This window comes from Macrobrachium rosenbergii, chromosome 41, assembly GCF_040412425.1.
Source record: "Macrobrachium rosenbergii isolate ZJJX-2024 chromosome 41, ASM4041242v1, whole genome shotgun sequence".
NCBI lineage: Eukaryota > Metazoa > Arthropoda > Malacostraca > Decapoda > Palaemonidae > Macrobrachium > Macrobrachium rosenbergii.
Window position 1 is genome coordinate 87,638,618 of NC_089781.1, and position 24,110 is coordinate 87,662,727.

Consider the following 24,110-nt stretch of genomic DNA (forward strand, 5'->3'; position numbering starts at 1 on the left):
GATGAATTTATTGTGTTTGACATTAATATGACTTGCTACTGTGTTTATTATGAATTTTTTTTGTTTTTTTCCTTCTATTGATGTATAAAAGATACCTGGGATAGTTGAATACTTTATTTTACAAAAATAAAAAATATACAAGTAATACTGGCAGTGAAATGTGTTAGTAATTATAATTTACAGCTTAGACTTACATAGGTTAGCATAAAAAAATAGGCAATAACAAACTTACAAGACTTCCACAACATACAAACTTACACAAAATATATACAATATTTACAAAAGTTATGCCTTGTGGAAGAGTGCAAAACAGTTCCTTGCATCAGTCAGACACAGTGCCACTTTACAGTCCTCACACACCCACTGGGACCTGTGGATGTGGCCCTTACAGGAACAAAACTTACAGGTCTGCCTAGCCTTGACATACAAAGGCATATGCAGTTTAGTGGCATCCTGACGTTCTGCAACGGCAGGCACAACAGCTTGCTGGCCCCTCTTCGGTGAAGGGACATCTCGCTGAGTAAGGGAAACCCTGGTGACTCTGGTGGGGTTGACCTTGTAAGCCCTCAGTGCCAAGGCGATGGAGAGGCGGAAGTCCTTGAGGGGCATAGGGTTGGACTGCAATGCCAAACAGTCCTCTTGTACAGAAGCCAGGCATTACATATTATGAGGTCCACAATGTATGCAAAGAGCCTCATATAGTACCTCTTTGCTTTGAAGGGGGTCTTGTAGAGGTGGGTCAGCATGTCACTTTTGTCGATGCCACCCATTGGCTGTTGTACTTGGTGATGACATTTGGACAGGGTACACCAACCTTCTTCTTCTCCTCCCTGTTATACTGTTGAATGTCAGCAACAGGCTCCACACCGACATCAGTAGACAGCACAGTCACAATGTTGTTGTCCTTCCACCTAGCCACAAGGATCCCTTCAGAAGAGACGAAATCAAGTGTGCCCCTGGCTACTGTCTTCTTAGACATATCCTTCACAGTCATCAGAGGTGGGAAGCCAACCCTATTTTCTCTTGCAGTGCCCACATACCGACACTGATACTGGGACCTCAGGTACTCAGCCAAGGATAAACTTGTGAAGTAATTGTCGGCATACACTGCAGTGGTCTTGGGGTTCTGGAGGGTCTTCACCAAGGCGACAACGAACTTGGAAGTGACTGGCATCTTCTCCTCCTCTTCAGACAGTGTGGTGTGGTGACTTGAAAATGTGGACTCTCCTTGGTACATGAGGATGTCATGTACAAATCCATCCACACTGGACCTGCAGAAGAGTTTGTAGCCCCACTTGTCTGGCTTCTTGGCTACATACTGGCGAAGGTTACCAGCTGTGGTCCCCTTGTATGCAACCATGACCTCGTCAATAGACTGTACAGGAGTTTCAGCAACCTTCAGGAACTCCCTGGTGACCTTGCTGAAGATTGCACGAACCTTCAGGAACCTGTCCCTTGACCCTGCTGCCAAGTCGTTGTCGCTGAAGTGGAGGTTAGACCGGATTGCCTTGAAGCGGTTCCTGGACATGCAGTCAGCAATCTGTGGAACCCTAGTGTGGACAGCCCAGTAGTCAACTATACTGGGCAATGGAACGAGCCCCATGAAAATGATGGCACCCATGAACACCTTGAGTTCAGCCTCCGTGATGTTGAAGTTCCCCCCAACATCCTTCTGCCTGGAATACAGGTTTGTTTGATATACAATGTGTTCCGCCAGTTCATTTGTGAAGAACTGGAGGAAGTACTCCATTGGTGCCCTCAAATAACAAGGGCGTTCATGAACATAATCAGGCAGGGGCTGGTTACTGATGTCCTCTTTCTTCCACTGATGAGGCCGAGCTTTCTTGTTCCTGCTAGGGGCGAATGGTACATCAGCAGCACTATCTACCACATCTGGCATAGGGTGTGGCACTGCAACAGGGACAGGACGGCCACCTGAAATAAGAAAAGAGTCTCATTAGTAATACAGACAATAAATCATGATTGTGTTGTGTGTGTGGACAATGAGTGTGTTATTGTGTATGTGTGTGTGTGTGTGTATGAGTGTGTGCATGTGTGTGTGTGTATGTGTGTGTGTAGGCACTGTGTATAGTGAATAGAATGATATGTAATCCATCAACAATGAAAAGTTTCAAAAACACATGAAGTTATGTGTATCTGTATGAGTGTGTGCATGTGTATGAGTGTGTTGGCTCTATGTATAATAACTAGAATGGTATGTATAATAAATAGAATGATATGTAATCCATCAACAATGAAAAGTTTCAAAAACACATGAAGTTATGTGTATCTGTATGAGTGTGTGCATCTGTGTATGTATGAGTGTGTGCATCTGTGTATGTATGAGTGTGAGCATGTGTATGAGTGTGTGCATGTATGAGTGTGTGCATGTGTATGAGTGTGTTGGCACTGTGTAAAATAAATAGAGTGTTGGCACTGTGTAAAATAAATAGAATATGTATAAATGATATGTAATCCATCAACAATGAAAAATACATGATGTTGTTATGATACTAACTCGTGAAGTAGTAGGCTGAAGAAATTCCGCATCAGCCAGCTCGTCCTCATCAGGTTGGTATGCTGGGTCCTCACAGTCACTGTCTACCTCCACATCAACATCACTATCTTCGGCATCTTCTGGGGCTATCCATGCCGTCGCGCACTTCCTCCCTGTGTTCCAAGGCAGCATTCCTTCGCCCATAAAACATATCACTCCTAATCTGCAAAAAAAGTAAAAGCAATTAGCTTCTGAAAAAATTTTTTGAGGCGTCGTGTGTTGCGCCATACTTTTACCTTACGGACTGAAGTAGCCATGCGGGATATATACTTATTACGGCTATGATTTCAAATACTAAATATTATCACATCACCTTGAAAACACTTCAGCATGAAGACACATCATTCAACAACAACCTATGAAAAAACTGTGTACTTACCATGATTACAACGGGTGTTTGGGGATCCTTCGAACAATTTTAGCGTGACTGCACCCTATCACGTCATTCAAGAGACTGGTGGCGATTCAAAAGCACACACGCCCCACCCCATGGACAGTGCTGTCTTCTGATTGGTTGATTTGAAGAGTTGGGAGGTGTGACAATAAGGTACCAGATAGTCAATTTCATACATGCATAAGCTTGTTGGCCACGAGTTCCCAAAAGTAGCCAATTTTAAGAGCCCGTACGGGACACTTGGTCGGTAAAGGGTTTAAAGTATTGTGTGTGTTTGTAGAATATGCAATTATTAACTTTAGGAAGGACCAGTTCATTTCATGGCCGGCACGAGTGAATTATTAGAACAATCGCCAGTACAAAATTTTAAAAAATTACTTTTTACCACAGATTTCATCCATAAATTGGCATAGTATATTTTAATGAAATTTTTAGATTTATTGATATGTTTCTAAACTGCTAACCAATAAGTGCTTAATGGCCTGACTGTCCACATTGTAAATTTTAAGCCAAAATTGTAAAATCAAATCCAAACTAATTTTTCTTATTAACCGGTTTCAAATTTCAATCCAAAATTATTATTTCCATGTTGTATGTGTCTGCCGTCTCTGTAATGAATATTATTTTTGCCATTTTTCAGCAAGAGTTTCGTTTCCTTTCAGTTGGGTCGCTACTTCTCACATTTACTCCAGAATTATTAATTTAAACAGAGATTGAAGATAACATAACACTATTTTGTTGTGAAATATTTTTATTCTTTAATTATTGTATGTTATTTTGCTTTGCCGCTGGTTCTGTGGTAAAAGAAATTTTTATGTAATGCATTCAGTGCAGAGTAGCTGTTGGCAAACTCATAACCCCAGCATCTCCATTCAGACTAAGAGATTAAGTCAGCATCAAGACTTTGCTTTACTTGTCTTTGACCTTCAGAAATTCCCCCCTGCTGCATACATTCAGTATTTCTCTGTTATTGCTATTAAAGTCTGATTATACATTTAGTTTTTCTTCCATATTTACTTATGGGAGGTGTGATCCCGAAATCTTACGAGGGAAGGTGATGGCCGCTTTGTTTGTTATGAATAATAACAATAACGAAGTACTCCACCTCTGGAACTTTAAATTTGTTAATAACTATTATTAAGTATAACCTATAATAATCATGTAGTGGGACACCACAGCAGAAATTAACATAGGAATCCTGACTTTCCTGCAAAGTTGCCTTGCATAAACTGCCAAAATTAATTACAAACAGGATATGACAATGAAGCATATCCTCTGTGTCTTATCTCTGACTCTGAAAATGCTTAACAATCAACTGCAGTTATTTTTACTTTTCATAATTTTTGAGTATTAAAATTATGAAAATCTCCACTTCTTAATAATGGGTTATTCAGAGCTTTTGAAAGCCTATGTAGTTCTTATTATTTATAATTGAAAGTGGCAAGGATAACAGCTAGGATTCCCAAAGCTTTCTCAAGAGCATAATTTATTTTGAAAAATAAAAAAACATTTTTCTTATTTCAAACTCCATGCTAGGATCTCTAGACTAGCTTTGACTATCCACAGCTAAGTGCTTATATAGGTTTATTGTATATCAGTTACTACTGTAGAGGAGTATTAACAAAAACAGTTATAGTATCACAAGATACGAAAAATGATTATGACACAAATAAAACTACAACGAAACTATCCCCACCAGTAACTTAGTGTCAGAGGCGTGAAGTTGATGACTCGATTTTTTAATAAAATGTGCTCAAGTGTAACAGAATTGCTTTTAATTGTTCCGAAATCTTTAAATGGGAATCATCTGTTTCAAGTACACAAGAACTTAGCGCAAGGTATAACCACAAAAAATTTAAACAACCCTAAACTGATTTTTTATTTCCTCTGGTACAATTTTTCTCCTCCGTAGGGACTATTTTTTTTTAATACTCTCCTATCAGGATCATATTGTGTTGCTAACTTGGAAGATCGATTTTCAAGATTGTCAACGAGTTATTCAGGGCTCATGATGATTAGAAAAAATATGAATATAGTAACAATATACTGCCACATTCAGTGTAAAGTTATTATGAATGAAATATGAAAATTTGCAGTAATAAGAACAAATTTTTAAGATAAAGGTTAATCCTCAATAAGCACAGTAGAAAAGGAGGGTTGAGTAAAATCACATGACAAATAACAAGCAGCATAGGCCTACGTACTACGACAGCAAAACCGGAATTAATTACAGTGAAGAAAACGTTATTGGAACCAAGATATGTAACAAAAACCAAAGTCCATACCAATTCAGCAACATGAAAAACAAAGCTGTTGCAAGAGAAATAATCTACAGGCAGTAACAACAGAAAAGATGTATGGCACTATAACAAAGCACGAGATGAAAGGCGGGTGAACCTATTAACGGTGCAATTTAAAAACAAGAGGGGGTTTTAAATAGCCTCTGAAAAATGCAACGGATTTTCCTTACTTACACCAACATATTTTAAGGCATCTTGCGTGGCTGACCCCTTCGTTCAAATTTCCTTCCATCGTTATACATGTCAAGGTTACTTGAAAGTGAAAATGTTTAAACATTTTCATAAAATGTATAAGAGAATACGTTACAAGAACCGGTAAGTTATATAACAAAGCAGGTAATTACGAGCCATATTACACTAGTTTGTCTTAATATCTAACTGTAAAGTGCGAAATGAAGTAGCAAAATGCATTCGTTTATATAGCATCAATAATTACGCAAATTGCGGCAAAATATAAGGTAATGCTATAATAGCTCTACATAATGTAATAGTGAAATAAAGAAATTAAAAAGCAATACAGAAAGCATTTGTTATATATATATTTGAAATTAAAAAAGCAAGATAGAAAGCGTTTGCTATGAATTACACATACACACACACACACACATATATATATATATATATATATATATATATATATATATATATATATATATATATATATATATATATATATATATATATATATATATAAGGTCAATGCTGTGCAGAAAACTTCCACAGCACTAACCGCTCCACAGTCATCTACAGTACGCGCCATTTCTTCGTCTCACCACTCTCTCTCTCTCTCTCTCTCTCTCTCTCTCTCTCTCTATATATATATATATATATATATATATATATATATATATATATATATATATATATATATATATATATATATATATATATATATATATATATATATATATATATATATATATGTGTGTGTGTGTGTGTGTGTGTGTGTGTGTCTACGCGGTTCATAGTTCTTGTCATAAAAATCTTTGCGTGCATATCTCGGAGAGTTACGTTTAAATTCTGTAAAACAATCGTTTTATTGCTGGAGTCTGTAAGTTCTGGAAATTCTGTACTGTTTAGTTCTTGTCTTATGTGTGTCTTGTTACACAGCCGCAGTTCTCTCTCTGAGGCGAAGCCATCTGGGCGAAGTTTTGTTTATTTAGTTATGTGTTTGTTTCCTTGTTTTCAATTGTACGTAGTTAAGAAATATGAAGTCGATATGGTTAAAATCTGAGATTTCTATTTCAATGAACTAGCTACTACAAAACTATGAATGGAATATTAATCAGAAATAAAATAAGTTGGTTTCATTGATTTGATACGGTTTGATATTCAAAAGACTTATGCCCAGTGCCCACTCGGGACAAGTGACTGGAGTAGAGCGGATTGTGCGCATTCCTAGTAAACAAGGCTTGAAAATTCGAGGAAAAAGAAGTATCTGGAGTGACCTTTCCAATGAATATTATTCATCAGCCACATCAACACACGAACCTCCTCTTACTTGGATTTTCGTGAGAGATTCAGATAAATAATTCTGGTTGTTGGTTAGGAGGAGGCGGCAAGGACCGAAGATGCTTTGGGAGACAGCCTGAGCAGGGGTGAAAGGGAAGTTTATAGGGCTGGTGAGCAAAGGTTACCGTCCCGGTTAACGTGGCGCGAGGCGAGCCCAGAGCAGCTCTGTGAGAAAATGCTGAGGAGAATGTTGAGTACACACACAAGCGCGCTCGGGCTATGGGGCGCTTTTGGGGAACTGGCCAGGACAGACAGCAGCCAGCCAGCTGCCAACTTTTTCGTGGGGAGTGGGACACAGAGAAGGGAGGGACGACGAGAGGGGTGTGGGAGAGGAAGAACGTTACTCAGGCGTTACGAATGGCTGGATGGTTAGCGCAGCGAAACTTTCCAACTTGTATAGGCTGCTTTACTGGCCGAGATCAATTTATCGAGAAAAAGACACTCGCTAAAATAATTCACTTTGCTATATCCGTCTCGAATAAGTGTGAGTCGAGTTACGTTACTTAAAAGCTTGAAGTGAGTAATTTTATAATTTCCATAAAACTAGAATTAAACAAAAAGACAAGCCTTCCTGGTTATCCGTGTACCTACTCATAAGGGTTTGGTTGAACACTAAAAGAAAGCAACATATATGTTTTCACTTAAGATTTTTATTTCGTTAGAAAAGAGGCGAATGAAGGCTTAGATTATGTAGACTGTACAAGACGAAGGAAACCTTTATACCCGATCATTAAAATTCATAGTGGGTAATAGACCTTACCGTCAAGGACGTTAAATACTCACACACACACACACACACACACACACACACACACACACACACACACACACACATATATATATATATATATATATATATATTATATATATATACATACATGCATACACTCTGTATATATGTTTACATTATATATTACCATAGGCCATTCACCTCTATAATACATGCGCTTTCTCGCTTCCTGGATGCTGAGGCCCACCTTCTCAGTGCCTCTTTCGCACCATTTACCCTGGAATTTCTGTATTTTCCCCGTTTCCGTTCTCCTGACACTCCCGAGTTGTCGACTTTTCACCAGCCTACCTTTCTCCATTCTTGCCATACGAATAAACTTTCTCAAAACACTCCAGTATATCCTTTCACCTGCGATAACCTTTTTATTCCTGCCACAGATAACACCATTCAATATCCTCACTTCAAACCAATAAAGGAGAGTTGGCTCAGGAATTCCTTTATGCGATCCAACCTCAGCTTCCACAAACACTGAAGTTTCCTCCGTATCTTTTGCATACATCCTGCTACCTACCTTGCTTCAGCTCTTCAATGGCTTACTTATTCTCTCTTTCTACTTTTAATCAATATCTTATGATCTTAAATACCTGTGCGAGTCAACTGCTTTTATTCTCCCGCCGTGTAGATGGTAGCAGAAGGCGTGCATTATTCTGAGATTACAACTGTCAAACTAAATTATGAAACAAATAACATAACTTCACCCTTGTTGACTTTCACTCTCAACTTTCTCCTATCGCAAATACTCCCAAATTCTTTCTCTAGTTTCTGAAATCTCCCATCACTATCCCTAAGCTGTCCCCTATCATCTGCAAACATCAGCCATGTCACACTCCATGCATGAACCCATTTTTTATAATGCACCCACATCTGCTGTCCTCTCTTTGATTTTTCACATTACAACATCCGTTGAGAAATTATACTGAACAGCCACGGGTACATAACGCACTCTTGTATAAGGCCCATTTCTACACCAAATCTGATTTACCAAACGGTGCAAGGGTGCTATTTAGAGCTGTCCTACCGCAGGACAAGCGTGTTATTATTCCAAGCCAATAGCACTTCCTAGGCCAATAATATAATACTTACTAAACAATATAATACTTATTACTATTATAGATGCAGTCTGGTCTTAGTATGCCAGGAGTTGCAATGAATGTGCAACGGAAAGGTTGGCATCGGTGAAAAGAGGGTGCAAAGGGCTTTGAAGTGGTTGGATATTGCAACACAAAAACGAAGATTGGTAGGTTGGCGCAAGTGTTTTATGATACGGTGAGCGTGGAGGATATATATATATATGCTTGTGCTTATATGTCACTAAATAGCGCGTGGCAATATATTTAGCCAAGGGCACAGGAAAAATGAAAGGAGTACCAATTAAGCGCTTTCGTGTTCTTTCAACACATTTTCAAGGTTGTACCTTGAAAATGTGTTGAAAGAACACGAAATCGCTTGGTACTCCTGCTTTTATTTTTCCTGTGGTCTTGGCTGAATATTGAATATATATATTATATATATATATATATATATATATATATATATATATATATATATATATATATGATGTGTGTGTGTTTGAGAGTATAGCAGACATGCTCATAAAGTAAATCCTAGTTTAACATTTAAAGAGAGAAAGAGAAAGAAGGCTTATATTTACTAGTGACAAAACTGTATCTTGCAGTATTATATAAAATACTCAAAAGTTTCAGTGCTGAAAAGAACGGAATAAGAAACCCAACAGTCTATGCTAATATAGGTTCTGTTTATGAGAGCGTTCATTGTCAGTATTGAAAACGGTTGTCTAGAAAGACCTATTTTCAGTTTATTCTGGAAGCGGCGGTACAGAAACAAACGAAGATCTATTATGGAAAACATTCCTGGAAGAAATCGCCTTGCCCTGACTAGTATCTCAACTGCTGCAACTTGTGTAAGTCTGTTCCTTTGCAGATTTTCTATTTTCAACTTACATTTGCTTTGGCTATCTGGGGTTTGTTTATTCCGTTCTCACGTGTAAGCATTGTACTCGGGAAAGCAGCAGTAGTAATAGTAGTAGTACTACTACTACTACTAGCAGTAGTAGTAACGTAAAGAAATCGAAAGGGGGTCGCTTTTCCACAGGGCCTTTGATTAATGGAAGAACCTGGGTATAATCAGGTTAAACCACATAAATTTCCCCCCACCATCCCGCCCCTCTCGCCTAACACTCAGACACACACACACACACACACACACACACACACACACACCGTAAAATCCCCTAATGTTGTTTATAAGCAGGTATGTAAAGCGTGAATTCAACCAAATCTACCATGGAAGCTAATAGCATTTAACAATGAAAGAACGTTACAAGATGAAAGATGACGCACAAGATACTGAAATTGTATATGCAATCTAAGCTTACTGCAACAGAGTTGATAAGGAAAGATACTGAATTTGGCGGTTGTGCTTCGTATTCTTTGAAACAAGAATGATGAAAATACCAAGATGAAGGTGACTGAAAAAACTGGCAAAAAAGTCTTTTTAATAGGATGTATTCCCAAACATAAAGGTTATTACCTAAACACCTGTCACTTTACTTCACTAGCAATTATAGTTCAGTTCATTATTTATTTTCCAGTAGACCGTTTTTCAGAAGGTGATACTAAACTAATACTTGACTTTTTGTAAGTTAAGTTATATATTGTTGTTGTTTAAAATATTATAGAAATCTTGGAAATAAAAGTAAATTCTTACATGTATCCAATCTAGAGTTATTTCTCCCATGAATTTCTGTAACTGCCAAGGTGTTATTCTTTCTTATTAAAAATTAAAAAAGTAAATGTTCTTGAAGGCCTTGCAGTAAATGTTGAATAAGCATCTGAATTTGCTCTTGCAAACCAACTTTTCCCGAAACGCGATTTTATTTGTGAAAAGGAGCCCGCAGAAACCCATGTTCGAGGTTGCAAGCGTAAATATTTTACAAGGAACGCAGTTGAAATTGTTTGTTATTAAGTGCACTCCGTAGGGGGTTAGTGCCGTCAGTGCACCTCACGTGGTGCACTGTAGGCATTACTTGCGGGTCTTTGCAGCGTCCCTTCGGCCCCTAGGTGCAGCCTCTTTTATTCCTTTTACTGTACGTCCGTTCATATTCTTTCTTCCATCTGACTTTCCACCGTCTCTAACAACTGTTTCATAGTGCAACTGCGAGGTTTTCCTCCTGTTACACCTTTGTAATTTACTCTCAGTTTCCCTTTCAGCGCCGAATGACCTCGTAGGTCCCAGCGCTAGGTCTTTTGGCTTAAATTCGATATTCTATTCTATCAAGTGCATTGTTTGAGGGTAAATGACAATGAAGAAGACGGAACAATTGACGTCAGTAGGGAAGACAGGAATTGAAGGGGTTAACTCGTTTGTGTTTTTGAGGGTTAATGTAATGGATGATTATAGGCTGAGAGTGGACAAGTTAGTGACGGTAGCATGAGCAAAGATCTGCAGAAGGTTCTAGAGATAAAAAAAAAAGCTTTGTAAACTCTTAATATGAATCATTTGCTCGTAAAAAGTGAAGCACGAAATGTCGAAAAGGTGAGACACCTAGAAACGGCGAAGTATGTTCTGGGAAGAGGGTAGGGAGGATAGTAAATACTGAAAATTGTTGGCTAGATCATGAGCAGGCTACTGATGTATTGCGAATGAGTTCTTGGCGTAGGCAGACCTTATATATACGAGCCGCGTCACATCCAGGCTTCCCATTGGATTATAACAGAACGCCATGTTTGTTTACATTGAAGGCAAGGTGCACAGCGCTCTAAACGGCCTTGAGGCATAACTATTTGCTTAGAGCAGATTTAAGTTGATATACATATTTTCGACGTTATGATGTGTTGAAAGGACAGACATACATTACTTTACTGTACTTTTGTGTGGAACAGACAATATTTAAATGCATGACAGGGCCATTCTGACACCTCACCATCACTGCATTTTCCTGGCCCAAGGAGCATTCACAGACAAAATACTGTTGCTCTTTCAACACACACACTGCAATATTAATGAAAATATGCACGTGTGCAATATCAGTGACATTTATTTAAACAGCTACGTAGGCAGTTCATGCGACATCATGTTATGGCAGCCAACCTCCTCACCTGACAGCTTACACCTGTCAAAATTATGGCTACAGAAATGGGTCAAACCTTCAACCCTTACTGAAATGCAATTTATTTTATATCATTACTTTCTGAGATAAATTCAGCATTCTTGGCATTTTTAACTATTATTAAAAAAAATATTCCATTAAAATATTCCATTAAAATAATTATATATAGATATATATATATATATATATATATATATATATATATATATATATATATATATATATATATACACACACACACACAACAATAATGCAGAACATCGTACATTATTATTTACAGCACATCCAACATTGTTTAATATAATTATGTACGATGGTTATTCTTTTGCCATTTTTTTACAATCACAATCATTTACAGTTATATAGAGAATAATAAAATAACTACCCCAGTAGATATAAACATTTCAACAATAAAGCTCTACTGCAAGGCAGATGCACTGTGGCATTACCAACTGTAACACAGACACTGATGACATGTACATAGTGTGATATATAGGACTTGCTATGAATCATATTAGACAGGCCTGTTGAAATATACACCTGAAGGCTGCCTGAAGATTGTGAAATAGAATGGACAGATCTCAATTTTTTAAGAGTATTGACTGGGCCAGTAAACTTACTATTTAGATATGTATACATCCAATGTTGACTGGAATTATTACCATATATGTAAATAAACCCAAGTAACAGTGGTAATTGAAAAAAAAAAATACATTATGTACAATATAAACAATCACAAGTACATGGACACACTATAAATGCTGAAGTATCTGCTTTTCTGTTCTTTTTGTTACTATGAGTAAACATTTTTCTGGTCTCGAATTTAAAATAGTAGTAGATCCTGCAGCGAAGACAGAGCCGGATGATGGAATTCAGGAGAGTTCCGTCTTGATGAGCTGGACAGAACACAACCTGTCTGGAAGATGCCTGCTTCTCAACTTTGCCCAGCAGTTGAGATAAGATGTTGCTGCTGACAAGCAGACTAGGGATCTGCTTTTCAAACACCTTGCCATTGTTACAGCCATAGGCTGAACAGTAAGCTGGCATTGTCAAGCAAGTTGCACTAATGTGGGAAAACTAAGATGTGTCAGAGCCTACCATCACCAAAAAAGTATTTATAGGCTTTGCCATCACCCACCAAGCTGATAGTTACGCCCCGAGGCCGTTTGGAGCGCTGTGCACCTTGCCCTAAATGTAAACAAACATGGCGTCCTGGAAGTGACACGGCTTGTATATATTGGCTTTGGTATAGGTATTGAAGGAAACACGTATATATATATATATATATATATATATATATATATATATATATATATATATATATATATATATGCTTAAAAATCACAGTAGATGCACGTGACTTCAGTATAATACCACAGGAAAATGACAGGCAGAAGTTCAGTACCAAGCGCCTTCACGTGTTTATTCACAAATCTTCGGGGCATAAATGAGACACAGTTGAAAAGAAGGTAAACAAAAAAGAACAAGAATACCAGGTGGTTACTTGTCAAACGGTAATAAACAAGAAATAATACAGGATAATCAGGGATCACGCAGTCACAAACTAAAACCATAGACTTAACCATAAGAGATACGGCAGCGTAGGTAATACAAAATCCAAAAATATGTTTAAAACTGAATACTATTTTGTTTATTTATATTTATCAACAACGTTTTTAATTATGAAGGCATCGAATTTAAACAAACCAAGACTTAAATTTAGAACACTTCCATTATTTGACCTGACAAAACAAGATTCAATGATATTCCTTCTAATTGTGTCGTTATACGGTACTGAGGATCTTGCTTCACTCCAGTTAATAGGATGATCTAAATCTCTCATGTGTACGAGCAATGCATTGGATATTTGGCCAGTTCTCACAGAATATTGGTGTTGTTTGATTCGTTGTGAAAATGATTCTCCAGTTTGTCCGTAATATATTTTATCACACTTTTTACAATGAATTTCATGTATGCAGCCAGAAATATATTTGAAATTCCTCGTAAAAAGTGTGATAAAATATATTACGGACAAACTGGAAAATCACTTCCACAGTGAATCAAACAACACCTATATTCTATGAGAACTGGCTAGATACTGAATGCATTATCCGTACATATGAAAGATTTAGATCATCCCATTAACTGGAGTGAAAGCAGGATCCTTAGTCCTATGTAACGACACAATTAAAAGTAACATCATTGAATCTTGTTTTATCAAGTCAAATAATGGAAGTGTCCTAAATTAAATCTTGGTTTGTTTAAACTCGATGCATTCATAATTAAAAACGTTGTTGTTAATATAAGCAGCAAAATTAGTATTCAGTTTTACACATGTTCTGGGATTTTGTATTATCTACGTTTTAGTTTGTGACCGCATGATCCCGGATTATCTCTTTGTTTATCACCCTTTGACAAGTAACCATCTGGTATTCTTGTTCTTTTTGTTTACCTTGTAATCTCCCTTTCAACTGTCTCATTTGTGCCCCGAAGATTTGTGAATGAACACGCGAAAGCTCAGGGTACTGAACTTCTGCCTGTCATTTTCCTGTGGTATTCACTCATATATATATATATATATATATATATATATATATATATATATATATATATATATATATATATATATATATATATATATATTAACTTTATCACATACACAATTGTTCTGTGCATTAGTAGAATTACTGAAAGGACCTCATTCAAACTGGATGGTATCTAATGGAGTTTTTTTATTCAGAAAAAGTTACAAGCTTTCTTGGACAAACAGTCCACATTATCAAGTATCCGTATTGGACTCCATTGATAATCCAGTTATCTAATGGAGTTTTTATTCAGAAAAAGTTACAATTTCTTGGACAAACGGTCCACATTATCAAGTATCCGTAAAAACTCCGTTAGATACCATCCAGTTTGAATGAGGTCCTTTCAGTAAACTGGATGGTATATAATATATATATATATATATATATATATATATATATATATATATATATATATATATATATAGAGAGAGAGAGAGAGAGAGAGAGAGAGAGAGAGAGAGAGAGAGAGAGAGAGAGAGACATGTACGATTCAGCTGGTAAAATATATTTATATATATGTGTGTGTGTGTTTGTGTGTATGTAGCCTATATATGTATGTGTGTGTATGTATGTATGCGTGTGTGCGTATTGAATAAAGTAATGAAATCGTGAGTTTTTCTTACGCAACAGTTATGGCTTGCGCAACTATAAACCGAAATATTTTTACTTCCGCTTTTGCAACTAGGAAACTGGATTTGATGCGTTCTCACAACAACTGGTCGCGGCAACCCATAGGTGGTTTTAGGACCACGTTTAAAAGTATCGATTCTTTTCCCACGCTTGTACGCCGTGCTGGAACAGAGCGACGCTCCTTACCTCCAACGAAGAGTTTAGGATCTTACAAACGAGAGAATGGCATAGGCCTACCGATGGCAGGCATGACAGAAAATGTCAAATGCATTTTCAAAGTAGAAAGACCTAAGCAACACTGATTTTTTTTTATCGACAATAACACATGAGGAAATAATAGCTTAAAACTTAGATTGTTTTTAAATTAAAAGTTTTTATATTCTGATTAGTGCTACTTTTTATGCCAAGCTGATAATAAATTGAAACATCCATTTCATTACAACGAACATATGCAGGTGCTTTCACATAAGTAAATGCATATAAAATACACGTTTTAAGAAAAAGAATTTCAGTGTAATTTTCTGCATATCAACTTGCTGTAAGTTAATGTTCTTAATGTTTCTCGTGGGGACAGATTTATTTTTAATCTTATACACATGAGACTTGAGTTATAAGTAAATATTCGACCTGATTTAATGTCAGATAACAAAATGTGAACGTAAAATTTCGATGAAAATTAAAGGGAAAAACAAACGGAGCTGGGGAATAACAATTTTCTTTCTAGTAATAACATGACAAAATTGTTGCATTTTGAAGATTCTATAGATTTTCAGTGATGTGGTTGCGAACTCTAATTACAATGGGGCACAAGCGTACTAAAACGTAGGTCACTTTAGTTCATATCTCTCAGCACCCCTGGGAAGCTGGAACCCGCGGCTGACCGGGACAAGAGTACCTATAAGTTCTGTAACCGGGACAAACCCTAGCTTGAATTCGGATCACCCGCCTCAAAAATAAGTTGCCACTTAAGGTTTTCTTTTCTGCTTTTTATTATGTTAACGACGCATTCAGTGCAATCTGAAATGTATATTGCATAAGATTGATTGTAATAGATAATTTATGGAGTCACGGAAGATATCTCGAATGCATACTAACAAATTATATCGTATCCATAGCCAAATGCTACCAGAAAGCCCCATTTAAACCAAATAAGTAGCGTTCGTCAGCTACTGAGCTATATTACATAATCAAATGAGCAGAAATGTGAAAACCGAAAACAATGATGGGAACACTACTGCTGTCGCGATTTATGTCATGAAAATAGTGGTTGACTATCATTTGATGATTTACAGATATAAAAAACAACGATTTTCCCGTAACACTTCCTTTAGAAACTGTGGTACCTAGTGAGAAGCCAGAGAGAGAGAGAGAGAGAGAGAGAGAGAGAGAGAGAGAGAGAGAGAGAGAGAGAGAGAGAGAGAGAGAGAGAGAGAGAGAGAGAGAGAGAGAGAGAGAAGTCAGTGAGCAGCGTTAGAGAAAGACGCTTGCTTTCGGATAGGGCTGCGCCAAGTTGCATGTCTTTGTCTCAGTTCACGTCATTATTCGGTAGATGTGATTCACATAGGAGGTATTCACCACATATACGCACCCGTGACCCACGGGTCGACGATGTGGACTGACATGTGATATATTTCAGTGCCGATTATTTTGTGTTTGGGTTTTTTTAAAGAGAAATCATAGACGTTTACGTGCATTGCAAATGGGGCCCAAGTGAAGTTTGAGGGCAATAGTCTACATGATTTATCAAGCGGATTAGCGTGCCGGTGTTATTTTCAATACATTTGTTCTAGTTGAAGCTAGCAGCAGTCCTCCACTAAGTGAGCAATCATGCCTGCTGTAAACGGAACAGTAAGTAGCCCTCCTATACCCATGTTTTCTTGTTGACAGGTTTTTCGTGAGACGCATTCTTTGCATACTTCCACTGTAAATGTGTAGCAGTATGATTGCAACCCTAATATTTGCAAAATATGAATACTTTGTGAAATATAAGGATTTCATGCCATTTGTGTTGGGCGGCAGCAAGAGGAAGCAATTTCACATGGTTTTTTTTTGTAAACGTTACTGTTATTTCTTTAGCCAGTTGACGTTAGGAACTTGATAAACTTTCCGAAGCTAGCTTGTTATATGAAGGTGAATTGATAAGTAAGTGTAATCATGAGTATTCAGAAAAAAACAAAGTTAAGGGTCTGTTAATGGCTCATTGTATAGCTGTAGCGGGATAATAAATGATGCGCACCGGCGATCCTCAACTGTTGAAGCGCGGCTTACATCTTGGGGATGCGATCAACCTTTTTTTTTCCTCTATTTGTTTATCGTAATTTTCTTTATTTTTATACTGGCATTTTCGAATGTCATCGAATTAAATTATCACAGATTCAAAGTCATTTATGGCCATGAAATGGTCAATATAAAAGCGGGAAATGTTATGTTTGTGGAAAGGGTCCCTGGTCACGTGACATCCATCCCCGCTTCCCATTGGTCGGATGGAACGTCTGGGTCTGGCGCCTTTATGAACTTAAAACTTTGAACTTGACCACGTACTTTGAGTACCGAGTACTGCCTCCTGGCTGTCGGCCCTCCGAGTGAAAAGCGAATTTGAATTGTTGTGCTGCAACAAGAGGAATTTAAAGGAGGGAGAGACCGTGGAAAATGGGGAAGGATGGTCCACTGAAGGTGAGAGCTTTAGTTATGTTTGACTGTTCAGATGTATTACTATGGCCCTCAGTAATATATGTTACGCCGACCCGTTTTGCTCTTCATGACTTGAGTTTAAGTCGTATCTTCCAATATTTTTAAATATATGCTCCGTTCGTTAACGTGATTCTGTCAGTTTATAAAGGTCATATTTTAGAATATGGTTTTAATTGCAGTAGGCCTATTAATGTACGTTAACCATCTCGGCTGAGTTCAAGTCTTACGCCTATCTCTTTCTCCCTACTTTTCTAAGTATTCTTAACTCATTAACATAATTCTCTCATATTATAGACTATGAGAAGACCGACCGTGAAAACGAGCCAAATTTACCCTTTCCTAGAATGCCGTCTCCTTCCCTAACCAGACCTTACCTTCATAACCTGCCTCAGCTTATTACGCCGTGCCCTGACCTGACCTGGGGTCTTTTCCCCTCCCCGGGACGACCTACTTAAGTAACACTGAATAGCAGAAAGAGATTGGCGAGACTAAATTTAAGAGGCGAAATGACGAATGCCTACCTGTCTCCCACTGCTTAAGGGGTAGGCCTACTACCCCAGTATCCTTAAGCTTAGGCCTGTCTGGAAAGGATATGTTAAGGTAAACCTGTTCATAGATCTGCTACATTTGGTAAAAAACCAATATGAAATAATACCATGTAACCCAGGGGTGTGTACTGGTTAAGTTTTCGTATTAGTTATGGAGGGCAGGGAGGCTGGTATTGTCTTACCTTATAAAATTTGATTTGGCTCTTTTCAAAAATTTGGGTTACAATTTCATATCATGTGTTGGCAACTTATAAAATAATACCCTACGTTTCTAAATTAATGGGCCAAATTAATTTGGTAATCCTACAGTTTAAGGGTCCAAATTCACTGCATTATGTAAAGTCAAGATCAGCACACCTTTATCAAATACTGTATTTATTGAATCATACTTACAAAAGCAGAAATTGTAAATAAAAGGTGGGGGGGCCATAAAGGGGGAATGTAAATAAACAAAAACATGTATTAGAGGATATGGACCAATAGAATCTTGAGAAAATTGTAAGTCTCTGCTTCTGTAAGCAGATAAACTGCTCATTTTTTCAGATTTATCAAAACATGGCTGCTGAGGAGTGAGAGCCCGTGCCAGTTTCCTACCTGGTTCCTAAGCGGGCATGCTACACCATTCGCCTGAGGTGCAGAGCTTTATTCCCCTTGTATTTTTTTTACAAGCTGCTTCTCTAAGCAGACAAACTACTCATCTTTTAGCAAATATACTTTTGTTTGCTGATCTGTCGAAAGAAGAACTTGAAAATATGGGTAAAACTTTATAAGTTGCCAATAAGACACACCCAGCCATTTTTGCATTTTTTCATTTTTTCATGCAAAATGTCTAAGAAATGATAGGGCACTAAAAGAACCTAAAAATACCAAACTAATATAACCTACAGGTGTTTACTGGTTACAATTTTGCTGTATTATCTATGGGGGGAGACCATTATTGCCTTATAAGTTGTAATATGGTTAATTTTTATTTACCATTTATGCATAGTGTTCATGGTGTTCAAAATAGTGAGAGTAAAGAGCTCTTTCCAAAAATGTAGGTTACAATTTCATATTGTGATTGGCAACTTAAAAAAATAGTGCCAAAATTGGAAAGAAAACTCATAAACACACGTAAGGGAGCAGTGAATTTGGACCCCTAAATTGTAGGATTGCCATTAATCTTATACTGTTAGAGAGGTAGGCTGTTTAACCCACAAGATGCGGCGTGTCGCTAAAATTGAGGCCTTATATGCTGCATAAGGACGACGTTGATATTATCGACGCTTTATTTTCAAATATCGCGGTAAATTTAGTTCCTCCCCTTAGCTCTGTTTGAGTGACGTCAGCCGTCTCACCATTCATTCACCTCACTCTGGAACATAAAAGATGCCAGATTTATCTTAATCATAGGTATAAAAATAGCAAAATTGTAAACCTTCCGTCAGCCTGGGGCGGCGGGACCAGGGAGGCTTTTGCATCCTGAAGTTGAGCAATGGTCAAAGATTTTTATAAATCTTTGTTTATTTTGTGAATTTTGAAGATAATGGCTTTTGATGATGATGCTTATTCATTTTCATCAAGTAGTGATATTGCGATAGATAATTACAATGACATGAACGACAGATAATTACAATGATAGTGACGACAGTAATATTGGTTTTATAGTAGTGTGCATAGGATAGTTAACATACACACACATATACACCCATTCAACCAATTAATAACTGTTGTATATTTTTTGTATTTTATAGGTGTTTCTTGAATAGCTAAGGAGCAAGATTGTCATGAAAATTTTGAAATTGTCTCAGAAAATATTGCAGGAAGCATTCCAAAACTAAAAAGTGGCTTTTGAAAAAATGTTTTCTTTCCAAAAAATATTCTTTTTAAATTTTTTAAAAGTATCCTATATTTTATTTGTTTATTATTAATCTGCGACACAAGGCAATTACAATCATGTATAACATTAGGTGATAAGTTAAAAAAAGAGCAAGAAAATATTTGTACCATTACTAAAGTTGCAAATGCATAATACTGCTGTTGTCCTTAAGCGGCATCCCCCTAGCATCTCTTGGGTTAAAGGTTACTTTCAAACCTGTAATGTAGGCCTTAATAATCATAGGCCTATTCAGTACTTGAAAATATGATTATCCGATGTTTTAATGCGCTTTGAATGTTTTGACTTTTATTTTGGTAGCAAATTATTAATTGTAAGGATACTGGACCCCATAGGTTTATAGTCTACAATTTTAGGGGACAACAGGCCAGTTGGAAAGCCACGTTTATGAGTGTGTATAACCTAACCTAACCTAACCCAGGGTGCTGAGTCCTTACTTTGCTGGTGGCATCATAGGTTAGTACAGTCCCCTCACCTGACCTAATTTGGGCACTTACTTAAAATAAATATTAAGGTTGTAACCTAACTTGACCTGGTAAAACAAGACCACCACCATGCCCTGGTTCCTGCTGGTTGCCACCTGGAATATTTACTATTATGTTTTATTTTTGTATAATTTTGTCTATGTTTATGATGTTTACTATATTTTGTTTATGTTTTTATGTTCATCCCCAAGGGGTACGGCACCCATTTTGCAGATAAACTGATTTTTACCGAACCTGAGGTGCATGGTGTATTGGTCTTCAGTTGTATCCTTAAGGGGCATTTACATGGTCAAACGGTTTGTCCAACCCTTTTTGCCAACAAGTTTTTGAAGTGAAATTTGACTTTGAATGAGGTATTTTGGTTGGCCAATGCCGTTGACAAATGATTTGAAGGAAGTCCAGCTTGGCCTGACTTTTATGGGTAGGGCTTAAGTTACCCACAAACACTTTGCACATGTAATGCTGGCAAACGTCAAACCCCATTTGCTATTTGGATCTTGACTGGAAAAGATTTTCTATATTTCCCATCTCAAGTATGAATATTGAGGAAAATAATGTAAAGAGGAATGAGAAGGAAGTTTTGAAACTTATCCTCAAATACAAAGAATATTCAGTTTTATGTTAAGTTAAATACACCAATAAGGTGTCTAGAAAGAAGGGGTTATCTGCACTTCAGGAGATACTAAAGGAACTTGCAGCTAGCTTCTCATGGGACAATGTTATGAGGAAAATAAGTCAATTTCATGTTTGTGTCCTTGTACAGGCAGTCCCCGGTTAATGGCAGGCTCGGTTAACAGCGATCCAGTTTTATGGTGCTTGTTTAGCAACGAAAATCGGCAATTTTCGGTGCCGAAAATCGCCGATTTCCGCTTACCGGTGCCGATAATTGGGGATTGGCGCCGACAACCGAAAATCGGCGCTTTTCAGTGCTGATAACCCCCAAAAAAGCGCTGAAAATCGCTGATTTTCGGTTAGCGGCGATTTTCGGTTGTCATCACACCCTCAGAAATGGAACCCCGCCGATAACCAGGGACTGCCTGTACTTAATAAAAGGAATAAACCTCAGCAGCTCTAAATATACTGCCTCGTCCATTCTCGCATAATTACGGCAGTCCCGTGGCTGTAATTTCAAATCAACAAGCAAGTTTGCATAAGAAGTTTGGTCTCTCTCTCTCTCTCTCTCTCTCTCTCTCTCTCTCTCTCTCTCTCTCTCTCTCTCTCCTCTCTCCTTTTTTTTTTTTTTTGTCCACTTAGATTTTTTTTTTTTAATAACCAATCTTGTCCAATTAGATTTTTTTTTCTCTCTCCTTAGTGCCAATGCTAAACCAGTAGCAATAACTGTCTTGATCCAGAGGCATCTTTGCTTCTCAACAGCATGACTCACGCTGAGTTTGGATGTAAATTTGGTTTGATCGTGAGACACCCCCTCAAACCTATTAACAAACAGCTTAGGCAAACCAGGTTGGACAAACTGCTTGGCCATGTAAATGCCCCTTTAACCCAACCTAGGATGCTGATTCGTCACCTGTTTGGGGGATCTGTCCTTCCCTGGACCTCCCCTCCCCTTGACCTCCCTGCCTAACGTAATATAAGGCACTGGGTAAAACTAAAGACTGCTAGGCTGTTGGGCCCTTTGATTTCATAACTACCAATTTTCGTGCTAAATGGGCTCCGTTTTTAGTACAAGCTCCTTGGGATGAATAAACAAAAAGGTGGTAAATATTGTAAACATAAAAAATATAAAAATATAAATATAAAAGGTAGTAAATATTCCTATTAGCAACCAGCAGGAACCAGTTTATTTGGCACTGCAATTATATTTAATAGGGTTATGACCTAACCTAACCTAGGATGTCGGGTATTTAGTGGGGGCCTGTACCCCCTTACCCCTCACTAGCATAATTTGGGTCACAAGGTCCTTGCCCAGTGTGTAGTTTCTCTTTAAAAATATTAAATAAACCATATTGTAATCAGAATCATATCTTGCAGAAGTACAGTATTAAGGGATGTGAGGCTGCATACTTGCAGCCTGTCTCACTCTTAACGTTTTCCCTCGCACAAAAACCCCCAGTTTCCCATTGTGGTCCCCCATAATTGTAGGATATAAGGAGTTGCAGTATCTTGAACTCTTTATGGACAGGCATCATCATATGAGTCTATAACAGGTTTTGAGTGACGGACGGGCTAACTCACATGAGTATTAATATTACGCACCATGCGATTTGGATGAATTTAGTGGGAAAGATGTTCATAACACTTTAATGGTTGATAAATGACTTACGGCAACTGTGTAGCTCAGCATAGGACAGAGGAGGGGGGATTAGTGTGCCTTGAGACTTCATGGGGAATGTATTGCCTCTCTCTATCCCATGATGTCTTTCTGTTTATTTGCTCAAAAATACCCAGGGATTGCTGTTGGCTTTAGTTCTTATTTTTTATGATAGTATGTCAGCTATAATTGTAATTTTGCAAAGAAAAATGCAAAGAAAGATCAGAAAAAACATGTATACCTCACAAAAAGTTAATGCATCTCCCATCTCAGTAAATCTCAAATATTTTACAGCAAATATACTCAGAATTTGTTACTGATTTTAGTTCTTATCTGTTACGATATTGCATTAGCTATAATTATAATTTTGCAGAAAATAAATTATTAGGAAAAACGTGTATAGCTTGGTAAAATTAGCACATTTTTATGAATTCTTGTAAAAGAGGCCCTACATAGGGTTGTAGATAGTCACTTTGTTTCCCATGGAAGGTAGGGAAAACTTTTTAGATTTTTTTTTCTTACACCATATGCATTTACATATCTTCCTCTTTCCATTGATTTTTTTTTTTCCCCTTAAATTGGCCAACTGTAAAGTTTGCCCGGTCTGGGGGTGTACTAATTTGTTACTGAAGAATGTCAGATATGTTTAAAACTCACAAAGAAATTCAAATCAGTTAGAATTTTCCCGGGAAAAAGATTACTCATTTGTAAAAAAAAAAAAAAAAGAGACAGATGAGCAATTGAAGCTAGTTTTTCAAGCAATGTCTGAATTCCAGAATTCCACTTATGCTAATTGTTGAAATTTAGGACAAAACTATTCAGGTTTCAGCATTGTCCACTTACCCACATTTCCATGAAAACAAAAATGATGTTCCAGGTATGGTAGCCAATCTGATTCATAATACTATAAAAAAAAAAAAAAAAAAATCCAATTGGTAACCCCACTTGTGTTAATGTCAAAAGACAAGGCTGTGTGGTCAGCAATATTTATTTGCCAACATCTTGGGAAGCTAACAGTAAATTTGCTTAACCATGTTAAGCCTCCAGTCATGATTACCTTACTTGTGGGATACCTGTTTGTTACTTTGTGTTATAGAACACAGGTTGGACTCTCATCTGCTGCAGTTCATGCCTTGACTAAATTTGTTTTGGAGAAGTGTAAGATTCATCAATAGAGTAAGGTGAAGAAGCATAGGCGTGCTTCATCCTCATCCTTCGCAGCCTCCTTGTGTCCAGGTTCCCCCTTCTCTTCATCTTCTTTCCTTCATCCACCCATGGGAAGTAGCAGTAGTTCTAGGACATCTTATTACAAGAAGTCCCACTGGCCTTCGAGTGAGTGCCTTC

At 37.5% G+C, this 24,110-nt stretch overlaps 1 protein-coding gene and 1 pseudogene across 2 annotated transcripts in view; one reads left to right on the forward strand and one right to left on the reverse strand.

Moving 5' to 3' along the window:
* Window positions 1–223: 223 nt before the first annotated feature.
* Window positions 224–2,919, reverse strand: LOC136827237 (piggyBac transposable element-derived protein 3-like; annotated as a pseudogene).
* A 13,371-nt stretch (window positions 2,920–16,290) lies between these two features.
* The window catches only part of Top2 (topoisomerase 2), a 95,460-nt gene continuing 87,640 nt past the window's right edge, over window positions 16,291–24,110 (forward strand). The window contains exon 1 of one of the 2 annotated variants that reach the window (XM_067084561.1): window positions 16,291–16,745. In XM_067084561.1, the coding sequence (XP_066940662.1) occupies window positions 16,725–16,745 (21 nt within the window). In that variant the 5' untranslated portion in view covers window positions 16,291–16,724. Of the gene's footprint in view, window positions 16,746–16,809; window positions 17,571–24,110 lie in introns of those variants that run through there. The other variant, XM_067084560.1, reaches the window with a different exon arrangement.